We start from the raw sequence: 21,183 nt of genomic DNA on the forward strand, positions 1-21,183 counted from the left end.
ATTTATTCAACTGCATTGAGTTCCAAGAGCAGAGCATTGCACGCCTATGTCTGTCTGCGCCCACACCACCACGTCCAACAGCTCCGTGTCAAAGCAAATAATCTGAGCAGCAACACAATTAATCAAAACTGCAACAAAAAAAATAAGATTAAGGGTCTTAAGTATCAAGCTCGTAAAATGTCTTACAAAGACAGAGAAAGACAGAGACAGCGAGAGAGAGAGAGAGAGAGAGAGAGAGAGAGAGAGAGAGAGAGAGAGAGAGAGAGAGAGAGAGAGAGAGAGATACAGAGAGAGATACAGAGAGAGAGACAGAGAGAGAGAGAGAGAGAGACAGAGAGAGAGACAGAGAGAGAGAGAGAGAGAGAGAGAGAGAGAGAGAGAGACAGAGAGGGAGAGGGAGAGAGAGAGAGAGAGAGAGAGAGAGAGAGAGAGAGAGAGAGAGAGAGAGAGAGAGAGAGAGAGAGAGAGAGAGAGAGAGAGAGAGAGAGAGGAAAACACCAGCTATTCTGTTACAAACTACTGTGTAGATTTTAATGTCACATTCAATTTTGTGCTCCCTGCTTCTCCCATATCCCCATCCAAAAACAACTATTTAATGCATCACTCTTAATAAGATGATTAGTGCTTGGAAGGGCAGGAGATGAGTAATTTGCATAATTCAATCATAAAAGTTAGAGATACATATTTCTATGTTCGTTTGTACAATTATCTGGGTTGTCCTGGGGGCAGTGATATTAATGTGATTAAACAATACTCCTGGAGCCTAGTGTCCTCCGTTAAAGCACTGCTAGAGGCAAACCCAAAATTAATGTTAGGAGACAATCCATTTTACTCTACATGACTGTAATAAATATAGCCCCGCTGCAGATGTGTCATTAAGCCCCGGAAGAAGATCTTCCCAAAGTAAAGATGACACCAGTGACTCTGGTTTTGTCTGGTCTCCTACATCACGAAGCGACGGTGGATGTAATTTCTACCCCAGCGAGAGACGACAGGCCTCTTCCATCTGTCACATTCACCCCCACTCCTCCCGTAACATACGCAGCACACAACATAAACATCTTGTAGGCCGTCATTGTATATAAGAATTTGTTCTTAACTGACTTGCCTAGTTAAATAAAGGTTAAATAAAGGTTAAATAAAATAAATAAACCACACACGTTAACACATCGAAATTACAAACATACACACATAAACACATAGGTCAAAAGACATATCTCTCACATATCTCTCACCTATCTATCACATATCTCTCACCTATCTATCACATATCTCTCACATATCTCTCACATATCTCTCACATATCTCTCACATATCTCTCACATATCGCTCACCTATCTATCACATATCTATCACATATCTCTCACATATCTATCACATATCTCTCACATATCTCTCACATATCTCTCACATATCGCTCACCTATCTATCACATATCTATCACATATCTATCACATATCTATCACATATCTCTCACATATCTATCACATATCTCTCACATATCTCTCACATATCGCTCACATATCTATCACATGCATCTATCATCAAGTCCTCACACATGCAGACGCTCTCTGCTCTCCATCGTCCAAAGGCTCAGGCTCAGTTCACTTCCACACATTCACACTCTATCTACTGTGTAAAATGGTTAACTACATAGGACATATTACAGTCATTTTTTTAAACTATGAAACTCATGAACAATGAAGTGGGAGAAAAAATATTATGAGTGACAGCTCATGATTATGACACTTTACTACTTCTGGAATAAATGTGCTCGAGGTCCATGGAGTCCATAGAAGCAAATTTCCAAACCCACAATTCTCTCTTCTTTCTTTGCTTTGCCTCCAATTCATTGGTTATGTATGGGACTAGTTATTACAGGGCTGTGGCTTGGAACAGGCCCTCCACAACATTCATGACATATTGTATGGCCACAGGTTGTTTTATAAAACTTTGGAAGTGTTCTCTCAGACACACGACACATAAATACACGACACACACACACACACACACACACACACACACACACACACACACACACACACACACACACACACACACACACACACACACACACACACACACACACACACACACACACACACACACACACGTCTAGGGGCAAGCTAACCCCAGTCATAAAAATAGCAAAGTATTTCAACCTTTGCTTTTACAATGGAGTGCTATAAATCTCACATGGGGAAAGGTCGGGATGTTAGGATTTCCACTGAAAAGTAATTTAAGGAAATGGGGGATAGTCAGACTAAATAATTTTCTCAATTTACCCAATAATAATGATCATATTTCTTTAATGATTACATGTATTACCCAATAATAATTATCATAGTTATTTAATGATTCAATTTATTACCCAATAATAATGATCATAGTTATTTAATGATTACATTTATTACCCAATAATAATGATCATAGTTATTTAATGATTACATTTATTACCCAATAATAATGATCATAGTTATTTAATGATTACATTTATTACCCAATAATAATGATCATCGTTATTTAATTATTACATTTATTACCCAACAATAATGATCATAGTTATTTAATGATTACATTTATTACCCAATAATAATGATCATCGTTATTTAATTATTACATTTATTACCCAACAATAATGATCATAGTTATTTAATGATTACATTTATTACCCAATAATAATGATCATAGGTATTTAATGATAACATTTATTACCCAAAAATAATGATCATATTTCTTTCATTCCTTTAATTACCTTAAAAAAAATACAAATTAAAATGGGTGCCAGAAAGTTTAAGCTTCACAGACACAACTTATATTTTAAACAGAATAATTTAAGTATTACGATTACTGTACATTAGTCAAATAGGGGACTACAAGGAAGCCTAGCAGCCAAACCATTACACAGTGAATCCATTTTACCTCTCATCTGGACTAATGTGTGTGTGCTGCTGTAACAGTAGGTTCATTAGGCACAGTACAGCTGGCTGACACCACCGCAGCCTGCACCGGGCAGCTGACTGACACCACCGCAGCCTGCACCGGGCAGCTGACTGACACCACCTCAGCATGCACCGGGCAGCTGGCTGACCACATCTCAGCATGCACCGGGCAGCTGACTGACACCACCGCAGCCTGCACCGGGCAGCTGACTGACACCACCGCAGCCTGCACCGGGCAGCTGACTGACACCACCTCAGCCTGCACCGGGCAGCTGACTGACACCATCTCAGCCTGCACCGGGCAGCTGACTGACACCACCGCAGCCTGCACCGGGCAGCTGAATGACACCACCTCAGCCTGCACCGGGCAGCTGACTGACACCATCTCAGAATGCACCGGGCAGCTGACTGACACCACCGCAGCCTGCACCGGGCAGCTGACTGACACCACCTCAGCATGCACCGGGCAGCTGGCTGACACCACCGCAGCCTGCACCGGGCAGCTGACTGACACCACCTCAGCATGCACCGGGCAGCTGGCTGACACCATCTCAGCCTGCACCGGGCAGCTGGCTGACCACATCTCAGCATGCACCGGGCAGCTGGCTGACACCATCTCAGCCTGCACCGGGCAGCTGGCTGACACCACCGCAGCATGCACCGGGCAGCTGGCTGACACCATCTCAGCCTGCACCGGGCAGCTGGCTGACACCAACGCAGCTGGCTGACACCACCGCAGCCTGCACCGGGCAGCTGGCTGACACCAACGCAGCTGGCTGACACCACCGCAGCCTGCACCGGGCAGCTGGCTGACACCAACGCAGCTGGCTGACACCACCGCAGCCTGCACCGGGCAGCTGACTGACACCATCGCAGCCTGCACCGGGCAGCTGACTGACACCATCGCAGATTGTTCTGAAATCATTGATGTAGGTAGTAACAGATACGATTATTATTCCTGAGGAAAAAATGGTTTAAATATAATTTGATCTCTAAGAAATTAAGCTTATTGATTCGCAATTTGAATTGATAGAATTCAAATAATATTCAATAAACATAGTGCGCAACATCCGATTTTGACCAAACTACTTCCTACCAAAGAGTAAGACACAACGAATCCCCTATTTTGTTTCAAAAGCCACCCACGGATCCCCATGTCAATCCCACCCTAACAACCAGTATAGAGTATCAGTTCTCTATGTTTGACAAGTAGTATGAACCTGTGGCTATTCACTGTGAATCTGGAGATGTATTTTTCCACGTTCAGAGAAATTTGCTTGCATTATTTACCATAAAGCCACACTCTTTTATCCATTTTAATGGTGTCTTTTGTTTACTAAATAGATCACAGCATTTCCTTTGCAACTTTGGGTAGAAAACCAATAGATTGGGCTCATTGCTGGATCGAATCCCTGAGCTGACAAGGTAAAAATCTGTCGCTCTGCCCCTGAGCAAGGCAGTTACCCACTGTTCCCCGGGCGCCGAAGACGTGGATGTCGATTATGGCAACCCCCCCACACCTCTCTGATTCAGAGGGGTTGGGTTAAATGCAGAAGACACATTTCAGTTGAAGGCATTCAGTTGTACAACTGACTAGGTATCTCCCTTTCCCCTTTCCTTTCATTATGAATATAAACTATGTAGTCATCCTCATAACTAAAGCCAATCCTCCATGAAAGCAATTCAGTTTGTCTCTTAGCAAGCTAATGCTTCAGCCCAACTCTCCTTGAAAAGTCCAACAAGTGGCAGCTCTCTGAGAGGGCAATCCCTACGGTGCAATTCCAATATGAAGACTTTTCCTACAAGCCCAAAACTTTGATGGAGAAATGGGCTAGCTAGGGACAAAAATGTTGTGACAACCCTTATAGAACTCAATACTATTACCTTTGCAAAAGAAGGTGTTCCTAATGTTTGGTACACTCAGTGTATATAGTGTGTGTTTGGGATTTATACCATTGAAGACCATTAGAGACCATAACATTGAAACCAATAGAACTGCTGTAGACAAATGGTTTGCTTGTTCACCAGGAATAGTCTAACAGTAACTAATCCAGACCTTTTTTGAAGGGAATAATCCACCCACAAGGGGTCCATTTCTTGGACACAGATTAAGCTTACAAGAAGGACAAATTGAATTGCTTTCATGGAGGACTGGTCTCATTTGTGAAGACGACCACACAATGTATTTTCATCACGAGCCAAATCTATTGGTTTTCTACCCAAAGTTGCAAAGGGAATGTTGTTGTAACGACTCCTACCGAAGGTGGCCCCCCTTCCTGTTCGGGTGGCGCTCGGCGGTCGTCATCACCGGCCTACTAGCTGCTACTGACTTTTCCTCCCCCTCCTTTTTTGTTTAGTGGTTACACCTGTTTGTGGTTAGGGTGATTAATGGGGCTTTATTACCCAGCAGCCCGGCCTGGGTGTGCGGGATTGTTTTGTGTACAGGTTGTACATGCTTGTGTGTCACGGTTCGTGTACGTTGTCTCATGGTATTTCGTGTTCTCGTTTATGTGGTGGAGCATTCATTTTAGAGTGGCGTCGTGTTCACCTGTTTGTGGTATTAAATTAGAACGCTACTCTGAACTCTCTGTCTCCTGCGTCTGACTCCTTCTTCCACTACACCCCGGGCATTACAGTTGTGATCTATTTAATAAACACAAGAGACCAGCAAAATCGAAAAAAGAGTGTGGCGGTATAGCAGGAACATTAGCATCTAGTGGTCAGAATCTGGTACTTTCACACCACTTTATCGTAAATAATGCAAGATACTTCAATGACTCATTTCTCTAAATAGAGGAAAAAACTATCAACAGATTCACTGGGAATATATGGCATAGTATGGAGAAGCAATACTCCAAGCCACAGCTTCATACTACTTGTCAAACATAGAGAACTGATACTGTATACTGGTAGTTGGGGTTGGAATGGCATGGGGTGTGGGGGATCTGTGGGTGGCGTTTGACATTTTGGGGGGGGTTCCTCATGTCTTACTCATTGGTGGGAAGACGTTTGGTCCAAATCGGATGTTGGTTACTATATTTATTGAATATTATCTGAATCCTATAAATTAAAATGGCCAATTTGGGTACAATCAATTAGCTTATTTTCTTTCAGATCAAATTACATTTCAACAAAATAATGTTTCAGGGATGGCAATTTTAACTGTTTCTAACTACATAAACGATTTCAGAACCATCTGAGATGGTGGGCGTCATGACATGGAACGACAACCATGAAACACACAAAAAATGAAAAACAACCATGAACACACAGAGACACATGCATGAGCAGGAGAGAGCCATGCACAGAGGGCCATGCACAGAGGGCCATGCACAGAGGGTCATGCACAGAGGGCCATGCACAGAGGGCCATGCACAGAGGGCCATGCACAGAGGGCCATGCACAGAGGGCCATGCACAGAGGGCCATGCACAGAGGGCCATGCACAGAGGGCCATGCACAGAGGGCCATGCACAGAGGGCCATGCACAGAGGGCCATGCACAGAGGGCCATGCACAGAGGGCCATGCACAGAGAGCCATGCACAGAGGGCCATGCACAGAGGGCCATGCACAGAGGGCCATGCACAGAGGGCCATGCACAGAGGGCCATGCACAGAGGGCCATGCACAGAGGGCCATGCTTAAAGGCCATCTAAACAGAAAAACAAAAAGCACTCCTTCACTATTTAATGAGGCTCATCTCTCCAGAGCTTTGACAGTGCTTGGTGCAACTCTTCACATCAAGTGGGGTTAATTTATTATTTAAAGTAGTAAAGGGCAGTGGGAGCAGATATGTAATAAAATCAAGCTGAAGCAGAAGCCAGTGTATAATTTATGGTTGACATTAAGGAGCAGTGGTGGTTCTAGACAGAGTGACACGCTCCCTGCTGATTGAGGAGATTAGAGGAGACAGGGGTGTGTCTTGGGTGGCGTGCTCAACCGGGTGTATCGCTGCCCAGGGCTAGGCTACAGGCAGAGAGCTGTCCATATGGACCAGTTAGACTGGCCAACACACACTGACAACCAACGGCACCTCTATACACACACACACAGCAAAACATGAACCTGTTTCTGGAGCAGATACTGTACTTCAGTCTCTGATTTCACCCAGACATCACTGGGGTATTCTCTATCAACATACAGTACGGGACACTCTGTGGAGGCCACAGGACAAGGGATCATGTACTGATTCACCACACAAACACAAGCAAAGGAAAGGACAGTGGTTTGGCCAATGTACCCATCCACCATAGATCTGACAAAACATTTCCATAACCTCACATTTAGCCACAGATTATAATCAAGCAGAAAATCTGAAGATTTTTTTTTAGGAAACCTGGTGTTAAAATGTGCAGCTGTGATTTTTATCCGGGCATCCTGGGGAATTAAAGCAAGCCTTTATAGATGAATGACTTAAAATAAGGAAAGAAGAAGCTTATTCCGTTTGGCTTTTTAAAAACTCACAAGGTTATCATTAATTATGATTAAGTTCAATTTTCATTGATTTCTAACCAAAATGTCTGATTAGGAGTGATGTGGGTTATGACTCACTGAGCCTCAAGGAACCTGTTACATCTCGTTTAGAAGACTAATGTTTAAAGGCCTCACTGATCTCCTCGACAAGCTATCTCCAAGACCTCTCTGGTCTCTTCAGTCAGCAGCAATTGTTTTGTCTCTCATGGTCATCTGCATTCGGTGAATGGTTAAATGGTTAATCCAATACACCTTTGAGGGAAGAAACACGAGGAGAGTGGAAAAACAGCACAGATGTTCATCTCTAATGTCATTTCCATTACATTTCCTAAGTGCAGTCCCCCAGTGCAAACTAGGTTAGCGTTATGTTTAGCTTGCAAATTATTTTTAATAAATAATGAATGCAATAAAAACATGGAGATCAATCGCGAGCTGAGATATCATAAAAGGAGCCCTAAGTGGTGCCTATGTTTGCTGATTTGGACATTTTCCCGTTTTCAAATTGTCCGTGTCAGTGCTAAAGGTTTTGTCGAGATGTTTAGATTTCCCGATGACTCTATCACCTATTCCAGTTTACAGGCTTCCTGCGTCTACTGAGAGATATGCACTGCGTCCATGAAGGGATATCCACACGTTTTCTTTCCCTCGCTTTCATTCTCTCCCGTCCCTTCGCCAAATAAAAAAAGGGGGGGCAGGAGGAGGGATAGGCCTGTTCACTCATTAGTTACAACCATCTGGTGATGGGATGGTGGATGATGTTTAAATCGGACTATAAAAACAGCGCTCAGATGGGCGCGCGCAGGCAGGTGAGCTGTAAAGAACGGAGGCCGAGGTGCAAATTCAAATCTCTTGCCACCCATTCGGTATTACTCAGGCAATAACATTACCCATCATTGGCTGCAATCTTTGTGAAGTGAGCAGCACATAGCCTACACTATAACCTTCAACATTGCAGTGAATGAAGTATTATAGTAACCAGTTCACTTCTAATACAAATATAGAATCTCTCTCTCGTAGGGTACATTTGACAAGTGCAACAGATCAAAGTCAAACGTAATAATAGATCCAGGGATTGTAAAGTCGAGGTGAGGGATGCTAAAAGGTTAATGACCGAATCTTGCCCAAACTGACCATCTGGACATGAAATACTAACATATTCCTGCCTGCCTCTCTCTCCCACCATGCCTCTGCTTCACCCTCTCTCTCAGTGATCGCTGTGTAAAATATCATCTATATTCCTCTCCAAACATAACCCCAAAGCAGATTATCTCCATTTGAAAGTGTGTGTGTGTCACAAGAGTAGTCTAGCTCGTGTTGAGGACATTTAATGCATTATTGTATCCTCTCCATGCACTCCCTTGTCATTCACACACCAAACTCACCACCGAGAGATACAATCATCTTGAACCCCTTTCTGACAGCCGGATGTTTAATTGAATATTATATTAGGTATGGGTAAGACAGACGTTTCAAAATATTTCAACTTTTTTTGCAAATATTGATGTAGTTCACTTGAACGCTGTATAAAGTGAAAGACTGAATACTGAAACCTTTGAAATGTCTTATAATGAAAGTTAACTAAAATAAAATAAAAATAGCGGTCAAAATAAGCCTTACGCTTACTCCTACGGCACAATTGTCCACTTTATCTGTAATCAATACACCAATCCTATCAAAATATATCAGACTTGAAAACACATGCTTGATCCGTTAATGGGTCAGAAATGGAAAGGTATTTGATTTCAAATAGATAGTCAAGATGTCATATGAAAAATGTTTGATGTTGGCAAATTGCAAAATAAAGACAAAAAGTTTAGCATAAAGTACTTAATTTTTTTTGACGCATAATTAATTAAGACGAAATTAAATGATGTGGTCAAAAAAATCAAATGTGTTATAAGGTCTTATATGCTGTGATTTTCGGAGTGAATAGTGTGTCTGTGTTGTGACAGCGGGACACACAAATATATTTCTCTTTCGGTTTCCCAACTATTATTACAATCATCATCATCATCATTACATATCTATTGATTAAATGCCAATGTATAATCACCATCCATGCCTTGTCTTAATCTACATGATATAACAGCAACCCTGATGCGCATTCGTGGGTCCAGCATCTATTCAAGGTAACTTTTTGTTATGTTTATTTTCACATGTGAAAATCCTGTCTTTGTATTGAATTACCAGCCTCCTCTTTTGTGGCGAATGATCAGCATGGCTTATTGTCGAAGTAGCCGGAGGAGCTGCTGGAGAATAAAAGTTGCAATTATGTACAACGAGACAATGAGGGGGAAAACCGTTGAGGTTCAGAATGCTAAAGCTCTTGGGAAAAGAGGGCACTGGTCTGTTAAGAGTTATTTTCCTCAGCTAACATTGTATGGGAACACTAATGCATCTGTCATGATAACAAGCTAAGAATAACATCTGGACATCAAACCGAGCAGAGAATCCATCCGAGGTGATTCATTCACAACTGTCTCATTGATTTATTAAACACACAAGCAACATCTGCAGCGCACAGCCAGCACGGTGCACGGGTTGAAGATCAATTCGAGGGGAAAGGGAGAGGAGAGATCCCACTGGGCACACACTGGTTGAATCAACGTTGTTTCCAAGTCATTTTAATGAAATTATGTTGAACCAATGTGGAATAGACGTTGAATTGAAGTCTGTGCCCAGTGGCATTAGTAAGAAAAATCTATATTATTTAACGTGGTTTGTCCTGCTTTAACTGGCACGGAATTATTCAGTGACAGAAATAATGCCCACAAATGTAGCCTTATTAAGTGAAATCCACATCTAAAACTTTTCTCATCCTTACTTTTAATTATATTTTCTCACTGGTAGAATCTAATGGATTATATACAGAGACACAACGGTCTGTTTAATTTGGTGCTTTAGCAAAAGAGAGTTGGACTTACATGTTTGCCTGCTCATTACAATGATATAGATTTATGGGATTTATATGAAATTACACTCAGGTGGACTTGAGGAACTTAAATGAAGGAACTTAAACTTCATCTACCACAACCTGCTCTATTGCTCCTGAATGACGCCGGAATGGCATAATGCTTAATGGTGAGACGTGCTTCAATAACAAACCACAAGAACATAATTCTTCTTAGTGAAAATCCTAATAAATATTCGAAATGAACAGTCAAGCAGTAAGCTTACTGTTGTCATGTTTATGATATTGTTGTGATCTGAATATTAATTAGGCTTTATAGAAAAATTATGTTGCACCACATTGAAGGTCAATAAGGTGAACGTCAAAGTGAGAAAAGGGGTTATATAATTAAAAGTTATTTTCCTCAATGCCAACATATTGTAAGTATGTGGGGAAACGATCTAGAGCTTTGATACACGATGAAACAACGAGCTGCAGCTATAGGGGGGATTGCTTAAGTTATGAATAACTCAACTACTTCCCTCATACATTGCTGTCTATAAAATGGATATGGGACAATTGTAGCCTCTATTTAGATAGAACTAGTGCGTGTGTGTTCAAGAGAGACAGAGAGAGTGAAGGGTACAGAAGTTGTCAATGATTGAGCGAACTGTCCACAATGCTTTAATGTTTATTCCTAATATAATAGCCTAAGCATCATTTTGCTCGTGCTTGTATTATTTATTTCAGCACTGGTAACTGAAAGACACAGTGTAGCCGAATGCAGCGTTTGCTACACATTTTTGATTAACCTCACTTGGTACATCTACAGAAAAAGTTGGTGGAAAACATTTAGTTCATTGCCCCTCTCTGCTCTGCTTTTGGGGTATCGCAGTGGAGATGCATATGAAACATGATAAGAAGGAAACAACCAACCTGGCATTGGTGCAGTCGTTGTACAGCGCTTCGAAGTCCTTGCGGGTGATGAGTTTGCAGCGATTCACCCCGGGCTGAATAGCCCCAAGCCCGCGCAGAACTCGGACCTGTTCCACCGTGCACACGACCGGGCATATATCCAGCCGCTTCAGCTTGGTGTAGACGGTGTGCAGCCCTCCGACCAGATGTTTCAGGAAGAGGTCGAAGACCTGCGGCAGGCAGATGAGTTCTTGACCGTCCACGTTGAACGAGGCGACCCTGACCCCGTGCACCTCAACCATTTTGCACTCGTTATTGCCGCTTGTGCCGTTTCCATTTCCACCGCCTCCTCCGCTGATGAAAGAGTTGATCATGCTGTTTGTCAGTCTCGGGGACTCGGCCGGGCTTGTATACAGCGGATCGGAGCGAAATAAGCTGCCAGACTCCAGAGTAGAGGTTTGGGAAAGCACCGGCGGAGTTGCTGATACGGCCATAGTTTCTCAAGTTTCTTCCTGTCTCACCCTTTGCGGGTTTTTTTCTTCTCGATCACAATTTTTTTCTATTGATGTTTCACATGCACTGTCGCTCACGTCGGATAATCGGCAACTGGCAACTACCTATCTCACAAGTGCGGTGGCTAGAATGAGAACCATCCGATTCAGTTTCAATTAGCCAGCCCACTGAGAACTGGATTGGCAGCTCCCACCACCAACGAGGAGCGTATCAGTTTACGCGCGAGCATCCTATTGGCCCTTTAAGCATGAATGGCAGGGCTCCTAGTTAGAGGGTCGAGTTTCTGTTGACAGCTACTCCGCTACTGGATAATAACCTTTTTACAGACTGTTGGCGTTCATTTGAAACCATTAAGACCTGCATTCAAATGTTTCATTCTTATTGGTACAAATAATAAAACATGTGACGTTTGTTATTGTAATGTTATTACATTGCTATTGTATTATAATACATGTAGACCCATTGCATCAGGCCTATAGCCTAATAAAATATGATTCGGTTTTTAGGTTTTAGGTTACATTGATTCGCACCAAAGAAAACAAGTGAAAGACAAAACAGTAGAGATAAAACAACAGTACAGGTGAGGTTGGAAGCCCAAAAGGCCATATATGAAAACAACACCACAAATATAAGTACAAAACAAGTTTGTTCAATCAGTTAAACAGCATGTTAATTATAATTGTATATGATATACTCAGTATACAATAAAAAACATGTTTGAACATGGAGGGGATTATTGTGTAGCTTGGTTCATCAAGCTGACACCCAGTAGTCGCTAGAAGTCATTGAGGGATGAGGAGGTTTTGGCAATGTGAAGACAAGAATTCCAGAGTATGGTTCCTCTGTATCTGATAGAGAATCTGATAGATTATTAGGATCATTACTTTGATTAGCCTTATAGCCTTAATGATTACGATTATTGTAATAATAGTTGTTGATATGGTTATTGGGGGTTACCCCTGCTACTATAATATGCATACCAAGGCCAATATCATGAGCTCTGAGAGGTAGTAATTATGTTTGGGATTGCCTGCTGGTTGAAGACAGAGACATACATACAGTATAATGTCTCTGGTTGAAAATCTATTCTGGTTACTCACAATTACTGCAGAAAGTTTATCAGACCCAACGCGAATAGACCTGATCATTAAAAGAAAAATAGGGACCTGAGAAAAATCAGACCCAAACCCGAATGGGACCGAGGACAACTTGACCTAGACCCGACCCACACCCTAACGTATCCGGGTCCAGACCATACCTGATTGGACCCAAGTGACAAAAAAAGAAACATATTTGTTAATAAGACAAGTTGCTCTTCTGTTTAACGAATAGGTCTATATGTGTTGGCTTGGCCTTCTATAAGTCAATACATTCACCTTATTAGCATCAAATAAATACGCTACAGGCTATGTAGAGCCGTGGTCGGGTCCATTCAGGTCCGCTTGGGTCTATCAGTTGTAGTTAAATAGACCAGAGTCCTGATCCAGACCCGAGGGACAAGTTCACATTTCAGACCCGGGTAGATCGGTTTCACCCAGACCCGGGAAGATCGGTTTCACCCAGACCCGGGTAGATCGGTTTCACCCAGACCCGGGTAGATCGGTTTCACCCAGACCCGTGAAGACCTCTAATCTGTGGCACTAAACTCAAAATACATAAACTCCCATGCAGAGAAATGGACAAGTTGACAAATTCACATGTATGTTCATGTTAATGTATTTCATCAATTTGAAACAGTCTATGATAACTTTGGTAAATATCTATATTTTTGAAGCGTTTACTCACATATCAATCAGCTATGATTTAGTGGTTTGGCAGCCTGGAAGGTGTTACATCAAGCACCAGTAGTGCATTTCAAGCTGTCACTTCTCATGTATATGTATTTGCCTATGGAGCCCCAGTGTGGTTTCAAACAGTGATCCCATTCTGATAACAGTAGCAAACAGATGCCTCTCCAGAGGCCCCTCACTGCAGTCCTGCCTAGGCTGCGTTAACAACGCAGGTTATCGACATGACTGCCACAAACCAGAGGAGCAGGGGGGGACATTGCATAAAGCAAGACAATTATTAGTTTATAGTGCCCTAGTCAGATTATTGCCAGTTAAAAGGGGGGGAAAGTGTTTTTTAACAGAGCTAGATGGACTAATACATTGCATTTGTGTTTGAACCCAACACAGACTACGTGTGATACGACGAACAGTTCCTTGTCATCTGAAAAGAGGTCATTTAAATCACTTCTTCAAGAGCCAAAAGAGTCAAAGGTCAACTTGATGGTTTTGCAGACACAGTCAACGTCTGGCTATCCGTCACGTGTATGAACCTCAATCAGTTGTCTTCTGCCGCACATGTTCTTTCCTTGCCACCTCCCCTCGATAATCATCACCAGAAACCATGTTGACCTGTTTGTTTCATATTAAGCTACTGTAAAAGTATTTTTGTTGGATCTCACTAATGCAGGACATGTTAGAAATAATTAATACAATTGCACACCTGCCAGCATTTTCAGGCAGATGGCACTATTTCAAATGAAAATCTTCATCTTGGTTAAAAAAAGTCTGAAAAATGAATACAGGAATAATATTTAACCTTTGGGCTATTCTAGTAGAGAAGATTAATATTGTAATGAGTGCTTAAATGCCATGCAAATTTTTTGCAAGTACCTGGTTAAATTAAAAAGCTAGGTGGCAATCTGGAAATTAGATACATATTTTACCTGGGTTTCAATTGCACCTTGCTCCTTCATCTTCGATGTAATCTTAATGATTGCCTGATTAGCATAGCCAGCCAGCTGGCAAAGCTACTGGCTCCAGCCTCAACACTCCCCCAGCAGCGGGTGAATGTCTCCCCCTCTACACAAAGCGACAACTCATTCCTCATAGAGTAAATGTATATAATGATGCCCTCCCACCGTCTCAGCACACCGTGATGGACTGCTTCCATGGGAACATTGTACAGAGTAATCTCCTCTTTCTAAGGACAGTTTCTCCAACTGGTTGAAGAACACTTCCTGTTTTCAGATTTTCAGTAGTTCTTACACTGAACAGACTGGTGATATCTTTTGAAAGATAATATATTCTTATACCAATCGTCATTCTGTCAACACGTTAAATCCTAAATTTTTACTGTATTTGGACTTTACATTGGATTAGTTTAGCTAAATTAGCATTGCTAAATGCAATGTAACTACACTGACAATACACTTCATTAATGTGAGAAAAAAATTATTCATCCCTAAAGTTCCTTCAGTGGATGACACTTGTACTTGTTTGCCTAAAGAAGAGTACTGTACATCCATTCCTGTATGCATGCAATCATCATTTATGCATCATGCAGACTGTAGACTGAAAGTGGTTGTGTGAAAGACAGGACATGGTGAGGGGGAATGGAGAAAAGGAGCGAGAGAGAGAGAGAGAGTATGTCTGCCTCAAATCAATTTTGACTCCTTCTCTTTATAGAGTTATTGTAATGTGAAACATTGCAGTGAGGCCAGATGCAGAACAGAATCTCCCTTCAGAATAATGAAATGTTTTTATTAATGCATCACACAAATCAATAACAACAATATATTACTGGTGATTGTAATTTAATATTTTTTTAAACTTGACTGTCACTTGTGATAGATGTTCATGCCCATTACAGTGTTTTAAATTCATTACACGTTCTTGTGTCTTGCTGGATTGAATGTTACATACTGTATACATCAAGTAATCCATTTGGGCTGTGACATGTGACAAACATTTGATGGGCTCTTCATTTAAATAAAATATCACTCCTACTTTAAAAAGACAAGCTTGTTGCTTCAGTGTGTTTGCCATGCTTATTTATTTAAAGAATGTCCACATTGATGATTTAATGACACTTCCTCTATGCTTGCTGCCAAATGAAGGGTGACTGATCCCTGAAGTAAGACTGTCACTCTTTTCTCTGCCTTGGGATGCAACAGAATCAATGAGCAGGAATACATGTCAGACCACTTTGGCATGCTTTGAAATCATTTAGCAATATTTTTTAAACACATTGTAATTACACGTATAGATGCTTTCTATGTGTTAATTTGATGCATTAATTGAAAGTTGTTTCCCCAATGTTTTCCCGGAGTTGAAAAGAGAGAAAAAAGCTCATCTATATTATAACTGATAGAATTCAAGACACATCTTTGAATAAGCACTTGGAATACTGGTTGCACTTTATTTTATTTGAGTATAACCACTTAATCATATGATTCCACCTGGTTGTCAGTCCAGTTCTGAGAGAACTTGGAATCCAAGTCTCTTTTTCCTTGACTACATCCCTATTCACAGCACCCTCAACACCTGTCAGGTTGCACTGCTCTGGTGAACTTCATGGTTCTCCATATCATATCCCTCAAGTAGAAGGAACAGGAGGGAGAATGGCCTGAGAAACCCACCAAATAATCCACTGCTAGAATGAAACAGAGCCAATCAGGGACTCTTTAAAATGCATGAGCCATGATAAAGAGTTAGCTACATCTCTAACAGTTCTCTGGTGCAACAATCAAAGGAAGCGGAACACATAGAAGTGAACAGCGAAAGATTTGTGCACTTCAAAGATAAATAGTTCTTGATTTTCTCAAAAAGCAAGGCAGTGCTTGCTGCATTGATGATCGTTTGTAAGACAGCCAGGAAAACCGCCTATGAACATACCCCTAAATGGCACAGGATGAAACTACTCCAACCATTTCAATCCACACGGGATTTTCTTTTAATTTTATTGGATTAAAAAAGAAGCATATCCCCTGAGAGTAAGCAAGTGACACCAAAACACCTTTGCATCACAGAAATGTAGACAAACACTCCTGGTAAAAGCTTCAACACTGTGGTTTGGATTTAATAGAGGAAAAAGGGGAAAAAACATGCTTATTTTCAGCCATCTGTCAGGGCTGTTTTGAGAGTATATGAGATTTTAAAAAGGACACCGGTGATGATCAATTGATTATTCATATCAAACCAATAAACACCTGTCTGCATTGCCAAGGCAGCAGCTACACTTCCTGGGGTCCAGTAAAATTAAGGCAATTATATACAATTAAAAACATTACATTACATTTTATAATATGTGTGCATGCATGTCTGTACCCTCACAGTCCCCGCTGTTCCACAAGGTGTATTTTTATCTTTTTTATATAAAGTTGAAGTCCGAAGTTCACAGACACCTCAGCCAAATACATTTAAACTCCGTTTTTCACAAATCCTGACATTTAATCCTAGTAAAAATTCCCTGTCTTGGGGCCTCCCGGGTGGCGCAGTGGTCTAGGGCACTGCATCGCAGTGCTAGCTGCGCCACCAGAGTCTCTGGGTTCGCGCCCAGGCTCTGTCACAGCCGGCCGCGACCGGGAGGTCCGTGGGGCGACGCACAATTGGGCTAGCGTTGTCCGGGTTAGGGAGGGTTTGGCCGGTAGGGATATCCTTGTCTCATCGCGCTCCAGCAACTCCTGTGGCGGGCCGGGCGCAGTGCGCGCTAACCAAGGGGGCCAGGTGCACAGTGTTTCCTCCGACGCATTGGTGCGGCTGGCTTGGGTTGGAGGCGCGCTGTGTTAAGAAGCAGTGCGGCTTGGTTGGGTTGTGCTTCGGAGGACGCGTGGCTTTTGACCTTCGTCTCTCCCGAGCCCGTACGGGAGTTGTAGCAATGAGACAAGATAGTAATTACTAGTGATTGGATACCACGAAAATTGGGGATAAAAAAAAAAAAAAAAAAAAAAAAAAAAATCCCTGTCTTAGGTCAGTTAGGATCACCACTTAATTTTAAGAATGTGAAATGTCAGAATAATTGTAGAGAGTATTATTTATTTCAGCTTTCATTTCTTTCATCACATTCCCAGTGGGTCAGAAGTACACTCAATTAGTGTTTGGTAGCATTGCCTTTACATTGTTTAACTTGGGTCAAACGTTTCGTGTAGCCTTCCACAAGCTTCCCACAATAAATTGGGTGAATTGTGGCCCATTCCTTCTTACAGAGCTGGTGTAACTGAGTCAGGTTTGTAGGCCTCCTTGCGTGGTACCTTCAGATGTTTGGAAATTGCTCCCATGGATGAACCAGACTTGTGGAGGTCTACAATCTTTTTCTGAGGTCTTGGCTGATTTCTTTTGATTTTCCCATGCTGTCAAGCAAAGAGGCACTGAGTTTGAAGGTAGGCCTTGAAATACATCCACAGGTACACCTCCAATTGACTCAAATGATGTCAATTAGCCTATCCGAAGCTTCTAAAGCCATGACATAATTTTCTGGATTTTTCCAAGCTGTTTAAAGGCACAGTTAACTTAGTGTATGTAAACGTTTGACCCACTGGAATTGTGATACAGTGAATTATAAGTGAAATAATCTGTCTGTAAACAATTGTTGGAAAAATTACTTCATGCACAAAGTAGATGTCCTAACCGACTTGCCAAAACTATAGTTTGTTAACAAGACATTTGTGGAGTGGTTGAAAAACGAGTTTTAATGACTCAAAGGTTTGGACACACCTACTCATTCAAGGGTTTTTCTTTATTTTTACTATTTTATACATTGTATAATATTAGTGAAGACATCAAAACTATGAATGAACCGATATAGAATCATGTAGTAACCAAAAAAGTGTCAAATAAATCAAAATATATTTTATATTTTATATTCTTCAAAGTAGCCACCCTTTGCCTTAATGACAGCTTTGCACACTCTTGGCCTTCTTTCAACCAGCTTCACCTGGAATGCTTTTCCAACAGTCTTGAAAGAGTTCCCATATATGCTGAGCACTTGTTGGCTGCTTTTCCTTCACTCTGCGGTCTAACTCATCCCAAACCATCTCAATTGGGTTGAGGTCGGGTGATTGTGGAGGCCAGGTCATCTGATGCGGCATTCCATCCCTCTCCTTCTTGGTCAAATAGCTCTTGCACAGCCTGGAGGTGTTTTAGGTTATTGTCCTGTTGAAAAACAAACGATATTCCCACTAAACACAAACCAGATGGGATGGCGTATCGCTGCAGAGTGCTGTGGTAGCCATGCTGGTTAAGTGTGCCTTGAATTCGAAATAAATCACACACAGTGTCAGCAGCAAAGCACCCCCACACCATCACACCTCCTCCATGCTTCACGGTGGGAACTACACATGCAGAGATCATCCGTTCACCTACTCTGCGTCTCACAAAGACACGGCGCTTGGAACCAAAAATCTCAAATTTGGACTCATCAGCCCAAAGGACAGATTTCCACCGGTCTAATGTCCATTGTTCGAGTTTCTTGGCCCAAGCAAGTCTCTTCTTATTATTGGTTTCCTTCAGTAGTTGCTTCTTTGCAGCAATTTGACCACGAAGGCCTGATGCACACAGTCTCCTCTGAACAGTTGATTTTGAGATGTGTCTGTTACTTGAACTCTGTGAAGAATTTATTGGTACTGCTATTTTTGAGGCTGGTAACTCGAATGAACTTATCCTCTGCAGCAGAGGGAACTCTGGGTCTTCTTTTCCTGTGGCGGTCCTCATGAGAGCCAGTTTCATCATAGCTTGATGGTTTTTGCAACTGCACTTGAAGAAACATTTAAAGTTCTTGAAATTTTCCCGGATTGACTGACCTTCATGTCTTAACGTAGTGATGGACTGTCTTTTCTCTTTGCTTATTTGAGCTGTTCTTGCCATAATATGGACTTGTTCTCTTACTAAATAGAACTATCTTCTGTATACCACCCCTACCTTGTCATAACACAACTGATTGGCTCAAAACGCATTAAGAATGAAAGAAATTCCACAAATTAACTTTTAACAAGGCACACCTGTTAATTGGAATGAATTCCAGGTCTCCCATACCTCATGAAGCTGGTTGAGAGACTGTCAAGAGTGTGCAAAGCTGTCATCAAGGCAAGGGGTGGCTATTTTTGAAGAATCTCAAATATAAAATATATTTTGATTTGTATAACACTTTATTGGTTACTACATGATTCCATATGTGATATTTCATAGTTTTGATGTCTTCACTATTATTCTACAATGTAGAAAATAGTAAAATCAAAGAAAAAACCCATGAATAAGTAGGTGTGTCCAAACCTTTGACTGGTACTGTATATATGATTTTACTGTGTGCATGAGTTACTTGATGCAGAATAGAGTTCCACCTTGTCATGTCTCTATGTAGTACTGTGCCTCTCCCATAATCTTTTCTGGACTTGGGGACTGTGAAGAGACATCTGGTGGCTTGTCTTGTTGGGGATGCATGGCTGAGCTGTGTGCTAGTAGTTTCAATCAAAAGCTTGGCGCATTCACCATGTCATTACCTCTCACAAATACAAGTAGTGATTAAATCAGGAGAGATTGACAAAAATGAATGTTAGCTCTCCATGTACATTTAAGGGTCAGGTGTGTTGGCCTTGTCTGGGCCAATTGTAATTTTCATAAGTCCCTATTTGTGGCACCTGACCACACAACTTGACAGTATTCCATGTGCGCTCAAAACTAGTGCCTGTAGGACTTGCCTTGATAGCTTTGTTAAGAAGGCAGAGCAGCGCTTTATTATGGACAGACCTCTCCCATAGCTACTGTTTTTTTAAATTTTTTTTTTTTTTTTTTACCTTTATTTAACTAGGCAAGTCAGTTAAGAACAAATTCTTATTTTCAATGACAGCCTAGGAACAGTGGGTTAACTGCCTGTTCAGGGGCAGAATGACAGATTTGTACCTTGTCAGCTCGGGGATTTGAACTTGCAACCTTCCGGTTACTAGTCCAACGCTCTAACCACTAGGCTACGCTGCCGCCCCAGCGGCAGCATCAATATGTTTTAACTATGACAGTTAATAATCCAGTGTTACTCCAAGCAGTTTAGTCTCCTCAACTTGCTAAATTTCCACATTATTCATTACAAGATTTAGTTGAGGTTAAGGCCGCGGCCCTTGTAGAGCAAGGGGAACCACTACTTCAAGGTCTCAAAGCGACTGACGTAACCGCTTGAAACGCTATTAGCGCGCACCACCGCTAACTAGCTAGCCATTTCACATCCGTTACACCTGCTCAGCTCAAACAATATGCTGCTGCCCCAATTGTTGTACAGTACTTGAGACAAGTATGTTGTCTGGGTCTGGGATGCGTGTGGTCCCGACGTGACCATGCTATCCAATCCGAAGACAGCATACAGCATAACATATAATTAAATAGGCAAAAACCTGAACGTCCCTCGTCTGTCACGAAGGTTGAATAAAACGATATTTTAACTTACCAATTGTCCGTGGGGTTGGTTCTTATATAGGGTGGAATTTGAGACAAAATATCCAAAGGAACGTATTATAAAACAGACTTTCCAAACATGGCTCTGTTGTAGACCCACTTCCTCTTACTTTTATTTTGACATCAGGAAAGCAGTGAAGAAGTGGGTCTCCCACACACTAATCTCGGTTAACCCAGAACTAAAGTCTTGCGTAATGGGTCAGATGCTTGATTAAGTTTTGGGTCCATACGTGTTAAAACCTGTT

At 41.7% G+C, this 21,183-nt stretch overlaps 1 protein-coding gene across 1 annotated transcript; it reads right to left on the minus strand.

The window, feature by feature from the left end:
- Positions 1-6,570: 6,570 nt before the first annotated feature.
- On the minus strand, positions 6,571-11,872 carry LOC129863497 (dachshund homolog 2-like). The gene has a single exon (XM_055935528.1). It carries the CDS (start codon positions 11,711-11,713, stop codon positions 11,162-11,164), a length of 552 nt encoding a protein of 183 aa, XP_055791503.1. The 5' UTR covers positions 11,714-11,872; the 3' UTR covers positions 6,571-11,161.
- Positions 11,873-21,183: the final 9,311 nt, after the last annotated feature.

Source organism: Salvelinus fontinalis, chromosome 10 (genome assembly GCF_029448725.1).
Source record: "Salvelinus fontinalis isolate EN_2023a chromosome 10, ASM2944872v1, whole genome shotgun sequence".
NCBI classification, from domain to species: Eukaryota; Metazoa; Chordata; class Actinopteri; order Salmoniformes; family Salmonidae; genus Salvelinus; species Salvelinus fontinalis.

Bases quoted from the DNA above. Each gene is read 5' to 3' on its own strand.
- LOC129863497 (XM_055935528.1), bottom strand. From the start codon at position 11,713: ATGGCCGTATCAGCAACTCCGCCGGTGCTTTCCCAAACCTCTACTCTG.